Genomic DNA, 20341 nt, shown 5'->3' with positions numbered 1-20341 from the left:
AGTCTCATTGGACAGATTATTGCATGTTGTTCCAATAAAAATAGACGTGACTCTAAGTTACCTGAATTAGGAAATAGTTCCCAGGGAATCCAAAAAGTTGCTTTGTCATGCATTATAAGTTATGGATTAGCCTTTCATGTCTGTCTTAGGCTATTATTTACACTAATCAGAGTTTCCTAAGCATACACCATATGACAGAAAAAGCACTTAAGCCCAGAGCCTACCGCTTTAGGGTTAAGCAGGGTAGGGGGAAGCTTCGATGATGATGCACATATGGATATTATTTTCCATGTATGGATAGTAATAAACTATATAGCACTACTACATCTAACATCTAGTTTTATAAAACTATTTCAGATTTGTTTTCACATACACCATGGATTCTTCCTTCTTCCCTCGTCCCCTATACATTTTCCACTGTTGATACACCAAATCACATTAAATTGAGATGATCTATTTACATATCTGTGTTCTTAATAGATAGTAAACTTCTTGTAGGCAGAGGCTGTGTCTTACCCATCTTTGCATCCTTAGTACCAGCCAGGATATGGTAGGTGTGCAGCAAAGAGAATATTCATATATAGAACTGTTGGCAAACTGAAGTATACTGGATGTTTGTCAAAAACCTCAGCAAAATTTAGATATTCCATACACTTCTAAAAAGTAAGACATAAACTACATGTAAAACTTCCATGTGTTATTATATTAATATTTAAGGAACTGTCAGAATGTCTAGGTAAAGAGTAATCATTTAAAAAAAAAATTGGACCAGAGTGGAAAAACATGAACTGTCATCCATTTGCAGAAGAATCGCCATTATCCATCAGCGATCTCAATAGTATTTATTAGTGTCTGACTTTATTGATCCCTTATTACCAGAGAGTAAGTGAGATCGAAGCTGACAGATCAGGTAATCTTCTGGCTCTGGTTTTGGCAACTTTGCTAAGTGTCTTTTTACGCTGTGGACTGTGGGAGGCTCTTAGTGAAATTGCAAGCTATTGGATTAATGGCAAAGCATCATGAACACATTAAGAATGTCTTTTTAGAGATATAAAATGTGAAAATGACTATAAAGCAGAAAGTGTCAAAAAAAAAAAAAAAAGATATCACCGTGCCTCTTAGGAAAGATAGCTGTGTTTTACATAAATAATGCAACCCCAGCTTATCCTTCACTGGAAGTTCTTTAGAGATCTCCCAAATTTACATATTACGGAAATGTGTGCATGCTACAGAATTAAAACTAATAGTGGATGTCAGGAGAATGAATAATAACCAAAAGAGCTTTACATTAGAGGTAACTTAAAGAAGATAATTATATAAAAATACTTTTGTCCCCAAACTGGCTTTTCTGGTTGTTCACTGCCTCCTTGAACAATGCTGCCTTCTGTAAACTATTATAGACCAACTGATGTCTGAAATGCGAGTTCTCCTGTTTCTACACATAGGGTTGAGGGATGGATTGGTGCTACAAAATCTTACTCCTAAGACCCATATTTTCTAGTAACAGCTTACTTAAGCTGTTACTAGAGAATATGGGTAACAGGTTAAAATGGACCTCAAATTTAGTTTACCATAACCAAAATTTTCTGGGAGGAAAACACTTGTTGAAAATGATTTAAAAAAAAAAAAAACTCCCAGTAATAAATTAAAATCGTGTCTTCATTTTTGTATGTTAAAGGGTTGACCCTGTTTTCAGGGTAAAAGCAGGATTTAAATTTACTAAAAGCAGGATAAAGAAAAGTCACAATAGGTCATCTTTTTTGTGGTATCCTTGAGAAATTTAGTAGCGTGAAATGTATAAATTTAAAATTTTTATGGTCAGTGAAATTCAAAACTTAAGCTTTACTGTTGATGAAGCCGGTAATAAGATTGCAGAATGTCTTTCTCTTGATAAAGGATCTCTGTGACTAGTTTGTTTCTTTTCAAATATGGTCAGTTAACCTTTGAACAGTGTTAACACACCACTTTAAAATAATAGAGTGAAAAGTGCAAGTGCTGTTTCTCAAATTGTAATCCCTGGGGATCCTGGTAAAATACGGGTGCTGAGTGTCCTGGTCTGGGGTAGGGCCCAGGATTCTGCATTTCTAACAAGCTTCCAAGTGATGCCCATATTGCTGGTCCCTGGTCTATATTTTGAGGAGAAAGGATGTAGAGTCCAGTCAAAAAAAATCTCAAAGTGGTGTATATTTGTGAATCACAATTATAAAGTCATCTTCGTGTATTTAGATTTATTGGGACCAGTGAAAGTTTGACAACCTAGGAATAGATAACGTTGATGGAGATTCAATAAATGCTAGAGCAAAGTCTGTGCGTTTGATAGCTTTATGCTGGTCTCAGTGGGCTGTTACTTTCTACTTAAATAAGCATTTGATGATCTACTTAATGAATTTCAAGAAATCGAAGCTTTAGGCTAAAGTGTGAAACAAAAATGTATTGGTACTCAGTTGATTAAAAAAAAATACAATTGAGATCCTTCCTGTGTTCCATCTTGTGCCTCTGTGTATTACAAATGTTCTCCCCCCTTCTTCATGCAGAGTATGATTTCTTCCATTGTGAACAGCACTTACTATGCAAATGTCTCAGCAGCAAAATGTCAAGAATTTGGAAGGTGGTACAAACATTTCAAGAAGACAAAAGATATGATGGGTAAGCAAAAAAACATTGCAGCGGTGGCTACATACCATTACATGTCATTTGGGAGTTTATCAAAGTCACATCTAAAGCCAGGTCTTTTGATTGCCCAATTAGAGATCAATTTAGAATGTTTCTTTGGGGGTGGGAAGTGGGTATGAGTATAATGAGATAATTAAATTCAATAAATGTTTGTGTTTAAATCAGCCAAACTGACTTGGTTGTCAGACATGGCAGGAAATCGAGGCGTGAGGAGGGGAGCTGTCATTTTTTAACATCTCAGTGAAGACCTAACCAGGCCTTGAATAACTAATATTAGCTGTGATTTCTCTCAGTGATAAGTCCTGCTTTTAGGTTTTTTGTTTTTGTCTGAGGGAATGAGAAAGTGCCTATTTTTATAATCAATTTTTAAGGAAATTAAACTTCTTGAATTAAACTATATTTATAGTTTCCACAATAGAGATCAAGTGATTTTTATCCCTCTAACCCCCAGCTTCCGTGGATGGGCACTTTGGTAAGCATATTGCTTTACCATCATACCAGAACAATCATTGTTTCATTTCTAAACTTTTAATTCCAAGATAGCATCCTCTCTTAACACATAACTTTAAGTGAATATTTATTATGCAAGAAGTACAGTAAAATCTGCAGTGTAAAATGACAGATAAAAGTTGTGTATGGTACCTAAGTATTTAGATTATGGCATTTTCTCCCTGTTGAGTCTGTTAATGTTCTCAAAAGCAAACACTGTGATTAAGGGTAATGTTTTAATTTTTATTAATATTCTCCTTCACATACTTGTACCCTCCAAAAATATATTTTAAGGTAATATAGGAATGCACATTATGTATGTCCTGTTTTAAATCTATTTCTGTTTATTCCTTTACATTCATTTATTTTTTTCTAAAAAATCTTTAAGAAATAAGAAAACGCAAATGTTGAGCATGTTTTAGCTCTTAATATTTGAAGAGAAACCATTTGTCTACCAAAATGGATTCTTTGCCTTTTATAGCTTAGGGCTGTAATGAAGACAATGTATCATTTTTGGAGTAATTGCTTGAATTACTATTCTCTGTGAATGGCCCACTTGGGCTGATAGCACTGGTAGAAATTGAAGGTTTCTTCCCCAATTCTTAGTTATATTTTTCATGTATCAGGAGCTATAGCACTATGATAAAGTTCCTCTAAATATAAAACCTGCATATTTAATGAAAAGAGAATTGATGATTAAAATCAAACTAGAGTCTATACGTGGGAAGTCAGTATACAGTTTGGAAAGTCTTATTTACGTACAGCTTCATGCTCAGCCTTTCCAGGCAAGAACATCAAACCAGTCTCCTCCTCATACAGCAAAGCATTTACACACTTAGAGATGATGCCCAGCCAATCCTTTTGAGGGACCTAGCCAAGGGAGAAGCATTCATCCCGGGTAGGTGGGAATAAATTGCAAAATCATGACAGCATCACCATTGTACCAGAACGATTCCCTGCAAGATTGTCTTTTGCATCTGGTGATGGTCATAGCTTCCTGAAGAAAAAACATTTGGATCTTAGCAACGCTGGGTATTATGCTGGCTTGATACACAATACATCACTTGCTTTATTCTAAAAAGTATTTCCAGATATACCTACCACCCATGATGGTTAGAATTAAAATGAAACAGTGAAACAAGGCATGTAAGATATTCAGCACAGTGTTCAATATACATTCCTTTATTATGATCATTGTACCCACTTTTATTTATTACATTGACTCCTTTTATTCACTGCTAGGTAAAAATTGAAAGTAGGTAACATTTTATGTCATACTTTTTCTTTTACACCTTTTTCCTAGAGTATAAAGGTAATGAATATCATGAGAATATATTTGTACATTTTTTAGTTGCTTATTATAAGCTTATTTTCTTAGCTCACTGTTTATAGTCATTGAGCAAATGACATTCTTTTAGAAGCCATTTTAAAACATTGTTGCTTATAAACCTTCTTGGGATAATAAGTGAGAGTGAACAACTAGTTGGAAAGAATTTGGTATAATTGATTTTATGCCTTAAATCTAAACCACATTTTAAAAATGAGATTAGAAGTGCTGTCCCACTTCCAAAGTTTATAGAATTTTTCAGAAAAGGAGAGCAAAAACACAACCTGGTAAGTTGCAACTTACGCCCTGAGCCTACCCTTTTTTAAATTTAGGAAGTGATTAGAAATCTTTATCAATGCCAGTCATTGTTGGCTGAATGTGATTTCACTTTTTGTCCACTTTAGTTGAAATGGATAGTCTTTCTGAGCTATCCCAGCAAGGCGCCAATCATGTCAATTTTGGCCAGCAACCGGTTCCAGGGAACACAGCCGAGCAGCCACCATCCCCTGCACAGCTATCCCATGGCAGTCAGCCCTCTGTCCGGACCCCTCTTCCAAACCTGCACCCTGGGCTCGTATCAACGCCTATCAGTCCTCAATTGGTCAACCAGCAGCTGGTGATGGCTCAGCTGCTGAACCAGCAGTATGCAGTGAATAGACTTTTAGCCCAGCAGTCCTTAAACCAACAATACTTGAACCACCCTCCCCCTGTCAGTAGATCTATGAATAAGCCTTTGGAGCAGCAGGTTTCAACCAACACAGAGGTGTCTTCCGAAATCTACCAGTGGGTACGCGATGAACTGAAACGAGCAGGAATCTCCCAGGCAGTATTTGCACGTGTGGCTTTTAACAGAACTCAGGTCAGTTGTGTTTCATAAATGGTTCTGTGCTGTCTCCTCTTTTTTTTTCTTTAGTTCCATCTATAACTAAAGTTTATTCTTTTACCGTACTAACATTTTCTCTCTCTCTTGATGTGATCATATTACCTATTCCTGGCGGTGCCTCAATTTTATCACTCCTTTTCCTATATTTCTGAAACAAGGGAAACCTATGTGCAGATTGTTCCCAATTCAGGGGCTTTGAGAGACGAATTAAATGTCAAACATATTTTAAACTGGCATTACCTATGCTTTTATGTAATGGAATCATAAACTGTTTGTAGTAGATGGTTAAGAAGAGTTTCATGACTTGGTTAAGGCTCATGTTCTACTGATATCAGACTTAAGTATGTAAATGTTCCCTGTTAAAGTTCTACATCTTTGTTGTCTTTGATACCTTGGGAGCAATAATCCACTTAATTCTAAGCAGCCATTTTGGAAAAAGATTATATGACTCATTAATATGCTTCTAAGCTTTGTGCTCTCTCTCATGTTATTGTCTTCCAAACTTCATTCTCTAGACCAGGCATCAACAAACTTTATTCTGTTATTGACCAGATAGTAAATATTTTAAGTTTTGAAGCACATAAACTCTCTGTCGCACTGTGGAGTAATAAAGCAGCCATAGACAGTAAATGAATGGCAGTGGGTATGGTAGTATTTCAGTAAAACTATTTACAAAACAGGCCATGGAGTAAGTGTGGCTGGCAGGCCTTAGTTTGCAGACCCATTTTTAGAGATCTTACTATCCGGTTATACACCTAATGTGCACACCTTTGTCCTCCTGGGCCAATTCCTGTGACGATATTATCTATCAGCATGGAAGATGTTTAAGAGAGTCATGGAGAAAAAGTGATATATATGAGAGGTCATAAGATAAAGTATTTGAGAAACCCTAAACAAATTGACTCTGTTGAACTGTGAATGAGAATTTTTTTCTTTGTTTGGAAACTAGTGTGATACATGATATATATGGTATTTAATTTTGGCTCAGGTACACCAAAAACAAAAAAACCATAACTTGGATTAGAATGAGGACATTATGTCTTTTCAACTTTTTTGTTTTACCACTGTTCTTTCTTTTGTCAGTTTATCTTGTTCTTGGTCCTGACTCACATTTTCCTCTCATATTTAAGTTATTTTGTTTATTACATGATTAAAAGAATAAACTTCTGGTACAGAAATAATCTAGTATTAATTCCTAGTTGGCAGAGTTTCCATACCTAGGAGAATCCCAGCTGTGACTTATTTTTGGCTTGTCTTAACTAGATTGCGAGTAGGAGACCTGACAAAGCCTTTAATTCAGTGTTTGTTTTCAGTTGATTCATCTGTTTTTTGTACGTTTGCCTGTTTTTAAAAGGGCAGTTGCACCAGGCTATGTCTCAAGTTAAAATTATATGGTTTTACCTAGTTCCATATCTTTACAGCTTAAAAAAAGTGTTCATTATTAGCTGGTAAATTTAATATGACACCTATATTCAGTTGGGGGATAATTATTGAAAATGAATGACTCAAAAGTCAACCCTCTAGGTATTCCTGTTTCTGGTAGCATTCTTTATTTTAGTAAATATAGTAACTACTAATAATTCCCCCTCCTAGTCAAAAAAAAAAAATCTCTACATAAGAGTTCAATAATGCTTTTTGAATTGAGTTAAAAGCCCACAAAGACATCATGACATAGACACAAATGATATGTATATATACAGTTACTGGTAAGTGTTTTAAAAATTGAGCAGTTATTTCTTAAAGCACTAAGTAAGTGTCCTTTATATAGTGAAGAATGCTAAGAGGGTAGAACTCGGAGAAATGAGGATAAAGTTGCCACCCATCATTACAGCTTTTCTTCTCTTGGGTACAGCCAGTAGCTGTAACATCATTATGAGCAGTTGGCCATTTGTTTTCGTTTTGGTCCTTAAAAGGACAAATTCCACAGTAGCTACAGGATTTGTTACTAGAAGAAAGGCAAAATTTTCTCCTTTATACCATATTAATCTCTTTGAAAAGGTAATCATCTCTGTGGTTAATATCAAAAACAGTGACTTAATTTTTCTGAGGGTGAGAGAATGAAAACCTTGTACAGCTTGATTATAGATACCTCCTTATTAATAATAGCCAATTTAGAAAAAAGTTGTTACAAAAAAATTATTTGGTGCCCTGGATTATGAAGGGTTTTTAAAGCTTTATATTGATAATTGGTACTTTTCAGTCGAAGTAGATGTAGGGCCATATTTAAAGCTGTTTGACTTAAGAGGAAATTTACACGTATATTTAAATATTAATTCCTCGAGAACTAGCTTTTGCACATGCAGGCATGAATGTATTTTCATCGGTCATTCTTAAAAACCACATACATACATACACAGCTGCATTTATTTTTTAATGATTATGCATTCGAACGACTGCATGTAGTGTGTTTATTTCAAAGTGTATGCATTTCAATAAAAGCAGGTGCAGAGTCAGGATATGGTGTGAGTGTGGGGTACGAAAATACACATGCTAATGCATATGTATAGGCAAGGAGCTCTGCAGAGTTCAATCACACATCACACATTTGTGTGCACCTAGTACAATGTGCAATTCCAAGTTTAAAAAAAATAATGTTAAATGTATACATACAAATGCAAAGTTATATGGTAAGGTCAGATAAAGACACTGTTTCTTATAAACAGCATTAAAACATTAATAGGATAGATAACACTGTTATGAATTGAGAATTATTTTAGTCATTGACAGCTCTGTATAACTTTAAAATCCTGGGTCTTATGTTTTAACTCTTGAGAATTTTCTCATCATCTTAATAGGGTCCTCTACATTAACACATGACCCTCTCTTATGAGTTTCACATATGACTATTTTTTTTAAGTCTACCTTTTCTGAAAATTTATGGTGAATTTATATAATTACTTGTTTTAAGGAATTTTTCCTCTTCTGAATTGATGGGCATATGTTCTTTAATTGCTGTTGAAGATACCAGCTTTTAGCATATGTCATTCATTCAGCTATGCCTACTTGATGTCTTTTTAATGGAAACCTATGGCTAAAAGTAGTTGCCAAAGCCTCTAGATTTATGCTTTTCAATTCACTTTTCTATCTTATTTCTATTTAAAGGTTCTGTTACATTCAAATACATTCTTTAATACCCTTTAATTTTTAAAAGAATAAAACGTAGAGTTTAACTCTAATCCTACTCTGTGGCTTTTACTCCCTTTTTCTTCTCCCTCCCCTTGTCTTTGGTATACTTTAATTTCCAGTAAAATAAAGAATGAAGATGGATTATTCAAAACTGATAACAGTAATGGACCATCATGTAATGTTTTATTGAATTTGAGTTCTGTAAATTATGTGGTGGAGAGAAATTTGCCTGCTTAAGTATCACAGAAATTGCTGCTATGTTTTTATAATTCTTCACAGTATAATTTTGAAAAAGTCCACTATCCATATCACTATTGAATAAAAGGTAAAAAGTTGCTATTACCCCAACATGACAGCTCTCTGGTTTGCCTGCCAAACGACAAGAGATAAATGTGTCTACTTACAACTTACTTGGCATGAGTCCAAGGTAGTAGGTGGAGTTTGAAAATTGTCTTTCACCTGGACATATGATTAAAAATTCACCAAACAACAGAGGCAGGTAGCCTTGAAGAATATTCTATGTATTTTCTTTTTAAGAGGGAGGTTACATCAAATCATATTTTCTTTTTGAGGGCTTTGAAGTTCCATGAAGCTGATAAAATCTATTTGAATCAGTGATTATGTTCAAAGAGGAGACAAACGGGAGGCCAGACAGTCTTTTTGTTCAGATTGGCAGTCTCTTTCACTTATCTGCTGTTTTAAAGAATTCATAATTAGCTTTTGGAAATACTGATAATATTTGTTGGAGGTTTTTTTCTTTCTTTTACAATTACTAATGAATTTTACTTATAATAACTTGTAAACTGTTTTTGGAATGTAAAAACAGGTTTAGGAATTCAGCAGTAAATTTATTCTTCAGTTGAAAAAAAAATAGAACTCTCACTTAACCACTATGTAATGACAATGCAAAATAATTTTATCTTTTCATATATATAGCACACGTCTAATTATTGGTAAGATGTGAAGTCCTAGTGAAAGGCAGCTTCTCGTTTTCAATAAAATTAATATTCATGAGGTACTGGTAACTTCCTACTTCCTACGTAACATACAAGTTCTCAGGTTCTTTTCAGACACAAGAATGACTAATGATTTTATTTAGTTTAAATTTGTTGAGCACCATTGATTCATGTTACTGATGACATATTTTTGTCCTGATGTTTCACATATTCTATGACATAAATAAGGTACCTGATGGCCTTGGTATACTATTTTTTAGCGTGAAGCATTTTTGGTAAAAGGTCACTCTTATTGTCCACTGTGTGAGGCGTTACTACAAATGACCTTGGCAAGTCTATACTATATCTTCAACTGTAGGAAATAGGAGATGGTGACCACATATATCTTGAATTCAGCATGTAAATAAGAATGCAGCTATTTAAGTAACAACAACCTGAACAGGACCAAAACATGCATTCCCATATCTAGGATCTGATAACAGTTATTTTGCATCCAAAATTATTCTAAAGTGACATTATTATTATTATTTTAGTAATTATAACTAATAAAAATGTTTTCTGACAATATTTTTAAGCATTTCCACCAGGGGGCACTCCCCTCATTGAAAGCTCTGGGCCAAAAAAAAAAAAAAAAAAAAAAAACCCAGAAGGTTTCTAAAACACCTGAGACTATCTACACTGGCTTCTTTAAGCCAAATACTACATTGGCTCTTGAGTGTTTGAGAGTTTGAAACATCACTATACACCTTCCACATATTTCCGGCAAACAAAAAACTTTGTTCCAGTAGAATAATTAATGTAAGTGGAAGTAAAATGCTTTGCCCCTAAAAATGCTTGTAAGCTCAAATAGGAAGTCACACCAACATCAAAATATAGATAGAGAACATTTAAAATTTTCTCCCAAGTAGTATGCTATCTTCCAGTCTAAGCCATACAGAAATGATTTAGTCTTATGTTAGCAAGACTTGAGAAAGAGTATTATTTTGTATGTTTTCCTGTATTTGATTTTCTCACTATAGATCTCTGCTGCCTCAGGAAATATTTTTGATAGAAATATGTGATATATTACTTTGTTATTTGGGATTTTTAAATATCTAATTTCAAGTTTCCCAAATAACATCCTAAATATTTATAACTATCTTTTGCCCTAATCTAATTTTTTTAATTATTAGACAATTAAGATAAAATGCCACAGAACTTTTCACTGTAGGCCCAAATGATTGCTAATAACTACCACTAGAATTCACTCACGGGTAGCACATCTTGTTCTTAAGTTCTATCACCTATTTGTGACTTTTTTTCCATTGTGGTCTGCATACACATGATCAATCCATTTAGTAAATATTTATCAAACATTTATGTGATAGGCATTGTGCTGGGATGATGAAAGTGAATATTAGATTATTATACTCAAGGAATTTGTAGCATATTGTGTTTATACTGATGTTTGCATGTATCCATTTTAGTGTAGTTGATAATATATTGCTTTGTCAAGCACATTTTTTAAGACATAGCATTTGGTGGAGAGGAGTAAAGAACAAAGGTTATTTTTTACACCCATTTTCAAACTTTTTTTTTTTGAGACCTGAATGTTTTACTTTCAGTATGACACATCAGAAACAGTCAATCTAATTAGTTGGCCTTGTGCAAATTAAATAGCTGGATGATTGACTGCCTGTTTGACTGAATTTTAGTTAAATTGACTCGATGTTTTGCGCTTGTGTAGACACAGTTGCAGCATTACTCGTTAGTATCCTAAGTAAAAGGACATGTGCCCTTCATACTTCAGTCGCATTTCTTAGGGTAAAACCGAAAGTTCAGGTCCAATTCTTAGGCTTTACCTGTAAGAGACTAAGTGAGAGACAACTTTAAAATGGACTCTTAAGCCTTCTGCACCTGTTAAAAGCTTTTTAAAATACCGGCTTATAAATCACTTAAAAAGTATCAGTATTTTTGTATTGTCTGCACCCAACTGCTACATTTAGGCAGTATGGTATATTATCCTTAAATTTGGGAACAAAACCAGGTTTGCACTTCTAACAAACCATGAAAAGAACAGAAATGTTTTAACCTTGGGGCTCCATTGTTGAACATGACAACTTACCTTCCTTTCCCCAATATACCTTTAACCATTTCTGCAGGATATTGGAAAGTAGATTTGCAATTTATATAGAAATCTTGACAAAATTTTATTCTGAAGCTGATATTCTGGCTAAGTGAAGACATGAAATATCTCTTGCTATTCTAAGCGTTATTTCATGTACAAGATTAAAGAGAGAAGGGCTGCTTAGCCCTTATAAAATAGAAATTTTTCCCATACTTGTGTTTCATATTATGTCTTAAACACAATAGGGAAAACCACCTATTTTTGAAAGAGTTCTTCCAAAAGTTAAAAACAATAGTTGAAAATTGATGTTCTGCTGTGGGGGTGGGGGAAGACACCTTAAGAGTTTTCTAATGGTTTATTAATTTCTTCTATCACTAATAACAATTTTTATTCCCTAAGAAATTTGATAATTACAGAATTTGATATTCTTTTCTTGGCATGCTATGATGGATTTTCGCAATGTTGAAAAGTAGTTAATGTATTTCAAATCTTATCTATGGTTTTTAAAGTTCAAAATTTAAACCCATTAACTAACGGTATAATACAGCAAGATAGTATTTAGAATCATTTGTGATAGTCAGTGAGGTTCTCTGTAATTGGTAAATTGAAAGGGTCATGTGGTGTCATGTACTTTGATAAGTTGAAGTGTAAGGAATAATTTTAAACATTGCCTGTGAAAATACAACATAAACCTTAGGTGATGATTTAGTAATAATCTTTGTTCTAATATGTTAAAATTCATTTTCTGGTATTTTCTTTGAAAGTTCTACTTCTCTAGAAATGGCTTTGTATCTTTACATATTGGGCTGTAGGCATTCCACTGCCTTTGTCTAGGCAGCTTGAGAACTATACAGTTCAATGCTGTTGCATTATGAGGATTTCATTTATTCTTAACTTCCCTGGATCGTCTTTCTGTGAAAGATTTCATGGCAAGTTAAGCTACTCAAAGGAAGGAGACCAATTAGGCAGTTTCAGTTTATGTTATATGTAAAGCAGATGCTTAATAAAATTAAGAATACAATTGAGGCTCTCTTCTCTACCACTTCAATTGTAACTAATATATTCCTATGCAGAATTAATGCCTCTGACTGTTCATTTTCTAAACAGAGTGGAAAAGAAAAGGGAAGGATCACCGCTGGCTGGGCAAAGCAGGGGAGCAGGCTCACCCTGTGCCTTTCATTTCCTGCAGGGCTTGCTTTCAGAAATCCTCCGAAAGGAAGAGGATCCCAAGACTGCATCCCAGTCTTTGCTGGTAAACCTTCGGGCTATGCAGAATTTCTTGCAGTTACCAGAAGCGGAAAGAGACCGAATATACCAGGACGAAAGGGAAAGGAGCTTGAATGCTGCCTCAGCCATGGGTCCTGCCCCACTGATAAGCACACCGCCCAGCCGCCCTCCCCAGGTGCAGTCTCCCTTTCCTCTTTGCCTTTGTTTTTCTTTTTTCTTTTTTTCTTTTTCTTTTTTTTTTTTTTTTTTTTTAATGCTTGAGGAAGAATCTCAGTAAGAAATTAGATAGATAGATACATAGATTTAGATGTTTTTAAATTCATAGAGTTGCTTGAGGAGAATTTGGTCCCAAATCATTAATTCTGATATAAAAACAATAAGCTACTAATTAGAGAGAAGAAAATTGCTTTGTGTTCCTTTTTTCTTTGGGTTATTTGGTGGTGAAAGTAGTCTTTAAATGGGGTATTTGTCTCTACTATTGTTATTAAGAAGTATTTTAAACTCAGTAGAAAAAGAATAAAGTCGGTTTTTTCCCAACTAGTTTTAGAATCGCCGTTTGAATAGTAAATAAATAAAAATAAGTAATTTCATTTGTATTTATACTTTCCAATACGAACTGCAGCTGGTACCAATTACACACCATCTCGTTTGTAATCTTTCATAATTAAGTTTAATAAAATCCTTGAAGGCAACTTTAAATGGAGCTGATAAGGAATTCTATCCATATTGCAAGATATGGGCACATTTTCTCTTCTTTAAATTTTTGTACTTTTTAGGAAAGAAAGTCGCCTTCCAGGTAACTTTGGGTATGTGACTCTGTATGGTTGTTTTTTTAAACTAAGTTTAAAAAGTAACCTCATAACTGTTAAAATTCAGTAAATCAATTTGCATTACAAACCATTAGATAAAAGTTTGCTAGTTAGTGTATTAGACTCAAAACCACAAGCAAATATATTTTCTTATATGTTTAGCTTGTGACATTTACAGCTCTTAAAAATAAGGTCAGCTAAAATTGGATAAAAATTGAACATAGAAGAAAAAGTTCAAATATTTGTATGACAATGTCACAGTGAAATTGTGTCTTGATGTTACTTTATTTTCATCAATAGTAGAAAGTAATCGTACATTTTCATGTATAGAAATCTAGAAAAAACCCATCTAACACTAAAGAATGAAAGTGCTACAGATACTCCATAAATAAGAAATAAATATAATATTTAGCCACTTTAAACTGCTTATCATAAGGTTCTGAAACGATTATTTTTTAGAAATGTTACAAAAATCCATTTTTGCTATTTTATTTAATGAAAATCAATCTGGTCTTGATGCCTGTAGGAACAGACTATAAGGAAAGCATTGCTATAATTGTGTATTTAAAAAGCCATGCTTCTTTAGGAGAAAAGCATGGCATCTATATACATACGTACACACCCACCTGCCCACACACACACAGTTATGGAATTTGATCTGTAAAGGCTGCTCTAAAATATTCCCTAAGATAAAGAATGAGGAATTCTTTATGTATAAAAAATATGACTTCTAAGAATGGTTAAAGAGAAAAGATAAACTATGACTTCTAGGAATGATTAAAGAGAAAAAATGTACAAAATGAAATAAAGTAATTTAGTTTAGTACTTTTCCTGTGGTGTTTGGTGTTAATACCCACACCTTTATCAGTTAACTTTGCTCCGGAAGTCATCACAGACAGAACTCTGAGCAGAGAATTACTTTACTTACCACTTAATCTGCTATACCAATAAAAGAATGGCTTACTTAAGACCAGTATGAACTTCATTCAACATTGAGCTGCTTTAAAAAAAAAAAAATAGCCAGATATATGACTTTGTGGTTCCTTAATACAGCTTTTGTTTTCTAATTTTTTTAAGACTCTAATGGTTTTATTTATTTTCCAAATGTGATTTTGGTATTGTTACTCATCAAGTTTTTTAGTGAGCTAAAGTTATACCAGTTCTTACTAAGTGATATTTCTTTTCATATGCTGTTAAGATACTATTGGATAACTTTCCTATATGTATGCTTAAAGGCTTTATCTGCTGATAAGCTGGGATGGAAAATATGTTTTATTTTTCCCAAATTATTAACTGGTTGAGCTACCCTTAGCTGTATTTGTTCTGAAGAGGAGTTGAGACCAAGCCCATAGCCAGGGTATTCAGCCAATGATGAACATATACAGTATATACACTATGTAGATTCTTAGTGAAACTCTTTCAAAGAAAACATTTCTATTAATGCAGTATTACTGGCCATCTAACCAGACACCAAAATGATTAACTGATAAGTGTGTATGTAATTTTATTTTGCTGCTATAATATGAATCTTTATTTATATATAATAGAGATCACTACCAGTTTATTCACATTCTTTCCTTTAATCATGAATCAATGAATTAAATTTTAAGAAATTCTTAATGTACTGAAGGTATTGTCAATGCAAAATGAATACTTTAGATTTGGAAAAACATGTTACAGAGCAGTTGAATTAATACTGTCTTGTAGCAGTTGAAATAATGAAATAATGCTTAAACAGTTGAAATAATGAAATAATGCTTAAACTGGAACCAGTATGCATATGAAAAATGAGTTAAAATGAAGGAAAACTGGAGAAAACCACAGACACACAGACTGCAAAATTTTGTCTTTTTAAATGTTACCTTTTGCCAAAGAGGAGTCCATGAGAAATCAGTGTACATTTCATTTCTCCCAAAATGAAGAGATTTGAAACCTATTTTGAGACAAATCTTGGGCTTGGTTTGCACCTGAAACCTGATTTCTTTCTAAAGAACCACATGTTAAAAGCAGAGGCCTTTAGTGTTTCACAGAAGACCCAGTCCCCCTAAGGCCTAGGAAACTGGATTCTCTTCCAGCTCTTTATAGAGTGTAAAACATAACAGAATATGATTTTGGAGTGCCCCTGGGGCATACCATAACAAGGACCTAGATTATAAGTCATCTTCAAGAAAGAACTTCTCTGGCTAGTCAGGCCCCACTTGGGGACACCCAGCCTCAGGAAACACGAAAGCTCCTTGCTGGCCCAGTCCAGGTGAGATGCCTCCTACGCAGAGGTGTCCCTTGTGCTCTGGTAAAGGCAGTTATGCCCGGTGCTTGGTCCTCTGCCTGGGGCTATAGGCTCTGAGCCAGACCTGGTTGCTGCATGCATGTTTTCACAACTTACATGCTCTAATTCAACAAATAAGAATATTTTGCACCTGATAATGATTCACACCCTGACTTGATAAAAGCTATTCTGAAAGCAGCTGAATGCGTTAATTCATTGAATCTTCAACCAACCGTTCCCTAGGAGAAAAATGAGAAAAACAAGTTTAAGGTTTATTCAGAGTTTTCCAATCCTGTTTTAAGCCTCTTGCTCCTTCCACTACTTCAAGCAACCTCCTCAGAATATAAGCAAACTTATTTTAGGAAGGCAAAAGTGAAACTTGGAGATCAAGTCTGTCATAGAGGATGGAAGGTTTTTATTGTTAGAATGGGAAGAGGAGTGTGTGCTAGAGCATTGTCCTCATGAAATCACTTGTTTGACAAATGATCTATGGAAGACTGGACAGTGGAATTTCTGGGATTGCAGGGAAAACGGCCCCTTTTAAACTTTGGTCTAATGAAAAATATCTGGAAGAACCCAGGCCTCCCAAGCTCCTTGGTCTTAAGGTTTCTTTTCACTATAAGTTTTGAAAGTTTTCCTGTTGAGTTTATTAAAGGAATTTTGTCAATAATAATAATTCATGATTATTTTCTGAGAATTATATATTTTACAGAATTTTAAGTGATGATTTCTACCTTAGGGGTATGTGTGTGTTTTTTTTATTATTTGTGCATTTTACTGTGTGTGACTTTTGGAGTTAATTTAGCAGTGTATTTCCGTGAAGACTGTTCGAAAGCATATAATTATTAAGTTATAGCTTTTACATGAATTACACAAGTCTTTTTTTCTTCATTTTTTTAATATCTTTTTATCTAATTCTTTAGTTTCTACTAAAGATGTCATATTTTATAACAATACTTTAGAAAATTTATGAAGTTAATATAAAGAGTATATGATTAATCTGGTAGTTGCACTGTTCTGTCTCTTTACAACAAATCCCTCTGCGATATAATGGAACGTAGATTCATCTTCATTTCAGGTTCAGTTACAGGAAGGAACTTAACACTTGGTAAAAAATTTATTTATTATGAATCCCTTGAAGATCTTTTTAAGATGTTGCTTATGTGCTTATAAACTGCTTCCCATTAATTGTCATCTTTTAAAAGCTGGAAGACTTTCATTAAAGTCTAGATTTGGAAAATATTTAATGCTGTTCCTGGAAAGAAAGACATATCTAAAAATATTAAACCATGGTGCTAAACACAGTGTTAATATATTAAAGTTTGAAAGTGGGAAATATTTTCCCTCACCAATAAGCATCCATAGAATAGGACATTTCTTATTTTCATTAAAAACATATATAATTTTTATATCCTAAAAAGTAAATTCAGATTAGATTTTAATATTAAAAGTCAATAGCTATTAAAAATTAGACATTAATGAACTAGATTTATCAAAGGGCCACCAAAAAGCAAGTCCAGCCTGTTTTAAAAGTTACGGATTTTTTCAAGTAAAGAAGGCCTATGTAATGTCATGAACTCTAAATAACTTTGTGGTTTCTAGTTGAGTTTAGATCTCAGCATTGCCCCACCAACAAATTGTTTAACCTGTTTGTTTTACGTTTCCTCAGTTTTAAAATGAGGCGATCATAATACCTCCTTGGGGCTCTTATGCATGTTAAGAAGTTAATGGACATTAATACAATGTCTGGCATGTAATAAATAACTAATAAGTGTTGGTGTTTGTTATCACAGTTATTAAAACTGCGTAACACTTTAATTTTGTTTGTATAAAAGCACTGTGCTTGCAGGCAGTTCCTCATGCATCAGAGTAGTGCATTCACCAGTCAAGGCCAAGGTAGAGTTCATTTTGTGTAATCTAAAAGTATGATTTGATGTACTTAGCAATCCATGAAGAAGCCAAATAGAGTTTTCATGGAAAAATGTGTGTTCTGTTGCACAATTTTAGTAAAATTAAAAGACCCTAGTACTGCACCCTTTCCCCACATGGGAGGGTAAGTAGTAGAAGCTCCAATTCTTAACTACTTCCCCGGCGCCGCCTTAATAATGGAGTAGTACACCCTACCTTGATAAAAGCTATTCTGAAAGCAACTGCATTTATTTTACCTCCTGTGCTATTTGCGGAGAAGAGCTGAACAGTAGTTTGTTTTGCCTGGAATGAACTACTTTATGAATTTTAATGTGTGATATAATATTAAAAGCTAAACCAGGATTAAAGAAGATTTTTTTTGTACTAAGCTAAAATAGTACTTAGTAGAATGAGGTATAAAAGATTTTTGTTTCCATTTTTACCTGGGGAAAAATTCAGCTTTCATATTTTTGAAAAGCTGTCCAAGTCAGTTTCCCTTAAGCAATGGCTTGTGGTTAGGGGAAAAGAATGTGATTCTAGAATTCTAATAGCTTATCTATGATAAGATGCATATCTGGGCCAAGAAGATGGTAAAGAAGAGCTTTTCTAAATATTTTTTAAATGAGTAATACAGAGATACTTTTTAACTTTGTAATTGTTAAAGTTTTACCCTCACATTCTTTTTTTTTTTTTTTTTTTAAAGAAAATGTTTCTTGTATACTTCTTTTTCATTTTTGTTTTGATTGTGTTGGCTACTAGGAAGTCATTTTTTAAGATAATTTAGAATTCTTGCTTTTTGATTGTAATTGCTTCATAATAATACAGAAAAATTAACCAAAGAAGTTTTTAGAAACAAAGTCACAGGGTTGAAACAAATGATTATAGCCCATCTCAAAGATAAATTCTTAAACATCATTTTTACAAAGGAATGAAAATTATTTTAAAAACAGATTGAAACACCAACTTTCCAAAGCTTGTTCTTTTAACTATTGCTTAGCAGATTGCTACCAAGGATCTGTTTCTTCGGTGCCCTGGACTTGGTGCCCCCCATTTCCATAACATTCAATTTTCAAAGCGATTGAAATGGCTTTTCTTTTCTCTTTCATTTAAGCAGTGAGAAAAAAATAGGTATTAAAAAGGACCCCATGGGGTGATCAAATCTATCCTTCTGCCTCAAAGCAAGACCACCCCAGAGCAAAGTTTCCAGTCTCACCAAAGCAACTTTGTGGGCAATTTATGGTAATGTGTTAACTCTTCTGGCTCTTAAAGTGGTGTTTAGCAGATTATTGCTTCAAAGCCCTGTATGTATTCTAGTGGCCTCCAGTCATTAGTATATCTCTATGAGTGCCCTTGCTTACTAGAGTCACAAAGCTAGAAGGAGAACTCCGGAGAAGAGGCCCAACCTCTGGTCACCTGTCGTGCCTTACCTGCTGTGTCCTCTTCAGGCCTGCGGGCCGACTATTTCCCTGCATTATATTTTCCATGCTTGGAAGGTAATATCATGGTGGAAGCATCTACCTACTTTCTCAAGATAAGCAAGAGGCGAATTATTTTGCTAATTGGCTAGAAATTAGTATTCAGCAGGCACATTTCAAAGGGGACTCCTATTTATGCTTTAAGTACAGAGAATTGAATCATCAAATATTTTAGGAACAGAGTAAAATAAATCTTAAAGACCTGCAACTTGACTCAAAGGCTGTATCATTAAAGCCAAAAAAATCATTTGTTTATTCTGCGGTGTCCTTCATTTTCTGTTTTCATGGTTTATGTGAGAAATTGTCCAGGATGATAAGTTTCTAGAGGATAGAAACCTGGGTTGTGTAAAGTACCCAAAGAAATGAGTCCCTTAAAGGATCAGTTTGCTGGAAGAAACATGGTTTTGTATCTGTAGTAATTTTTCATTTATATTTTTATCAATTTCCCAGTAAAAAATCAGCTACATGCTTTTTATGTAAATTTTTCAGGCTAGTTCATACTATTGCATAATAAAAAATAAATTTGGAGTTTTTAAAATGAATGATAGTAAATTTTGAAGTTGAGATTTGATTTTCTCCCCTAAAATTTTGTGGTATTTTCCTGCAGATATCTGCTTATCACTATTACCAAAGACATTGATATGATTTTTCACTCAGATTGTACTTTTTTGAATATATTAGTAAAGTCACTGATTATTTTATGACACAGGAATATTTTATTAAATATTGTGAAACATTATCTTACTGTCTGGTTTCACAAGTCAGAAGGAAATAGTTATATACGGGGTGCCAGGAAAAGATGAAATAATTATACAGAACAGCTTGGACATGCACATGTAAAATGCAACCAGCCTTTATGATAATTAAGCAAGGCACTCTACCTGCTTCATGGATGGATAGAAGATTTAAATATGCAGTTCTGCAAATGGCTTTGTTATGGAAGATTTTTAAAATGAAACATAAGAGGAAGACGCATAAAAATAGTCTAAAATTAAAAAGGCCATACTATGTAATAGCTATTAGTGATACAATTGTCTTTTAGGCACCGGGCAACCAGTGAAGCTACAGCACTGTGCATTATGATTTTAATTGTGA

At 33.9% G+C, this 20341-nt stretch overlaps 1 protein-coding gene across 12 annotated transcripts in view; it reads left to right on the top strand.

Moving 5' to 3' along the window:
- The window catches only part of SATB1 (SATB homeobox 1), a 100344-nt gene that overhangs the window by 45864 nt on the left and 34139 nt on the right, over positions 1-20341 (top strand). For all 12 annotated transcript variants that reach the window (XM_032259376.1, XM_032259383.1, XM_032259373.1 and 9 more), the window contains 3 exons: positions 2535-2646; positions 4894-5348; positions 12751-12963. In XM_032259376.1, the coding sequence (XP_032115267.1) occupies positions 2535-2646; positions 4894-5348; positions 12751-12963 (780 nt within the window). The remainder of the gene's footprint in view (positions 1-2534; positions 2647-4893; positions 5349-12750; positions 12964-20341) is intronic.

This window comes from Sapajus apella, unplaced genomic scaffold (genome assembly GCF_009761245.1).
Source record: "Sapajus apella isolate SASKATOON/1434 unplaced genomic scaffold, GSC_monkey_1.0 scaffold4, whole genome shotgun sequence".
Classification (NCBI taxonomy): Eukaryota; Metazoa; Chordata; class Mammalia; order Primates; family Cebidae; genus Sapajus; species Sapajus apella.
Note: the sequence above shows the minus strand (reverse complement) of the source record. Positions and strands in the feature narration are given on the sequence as shown.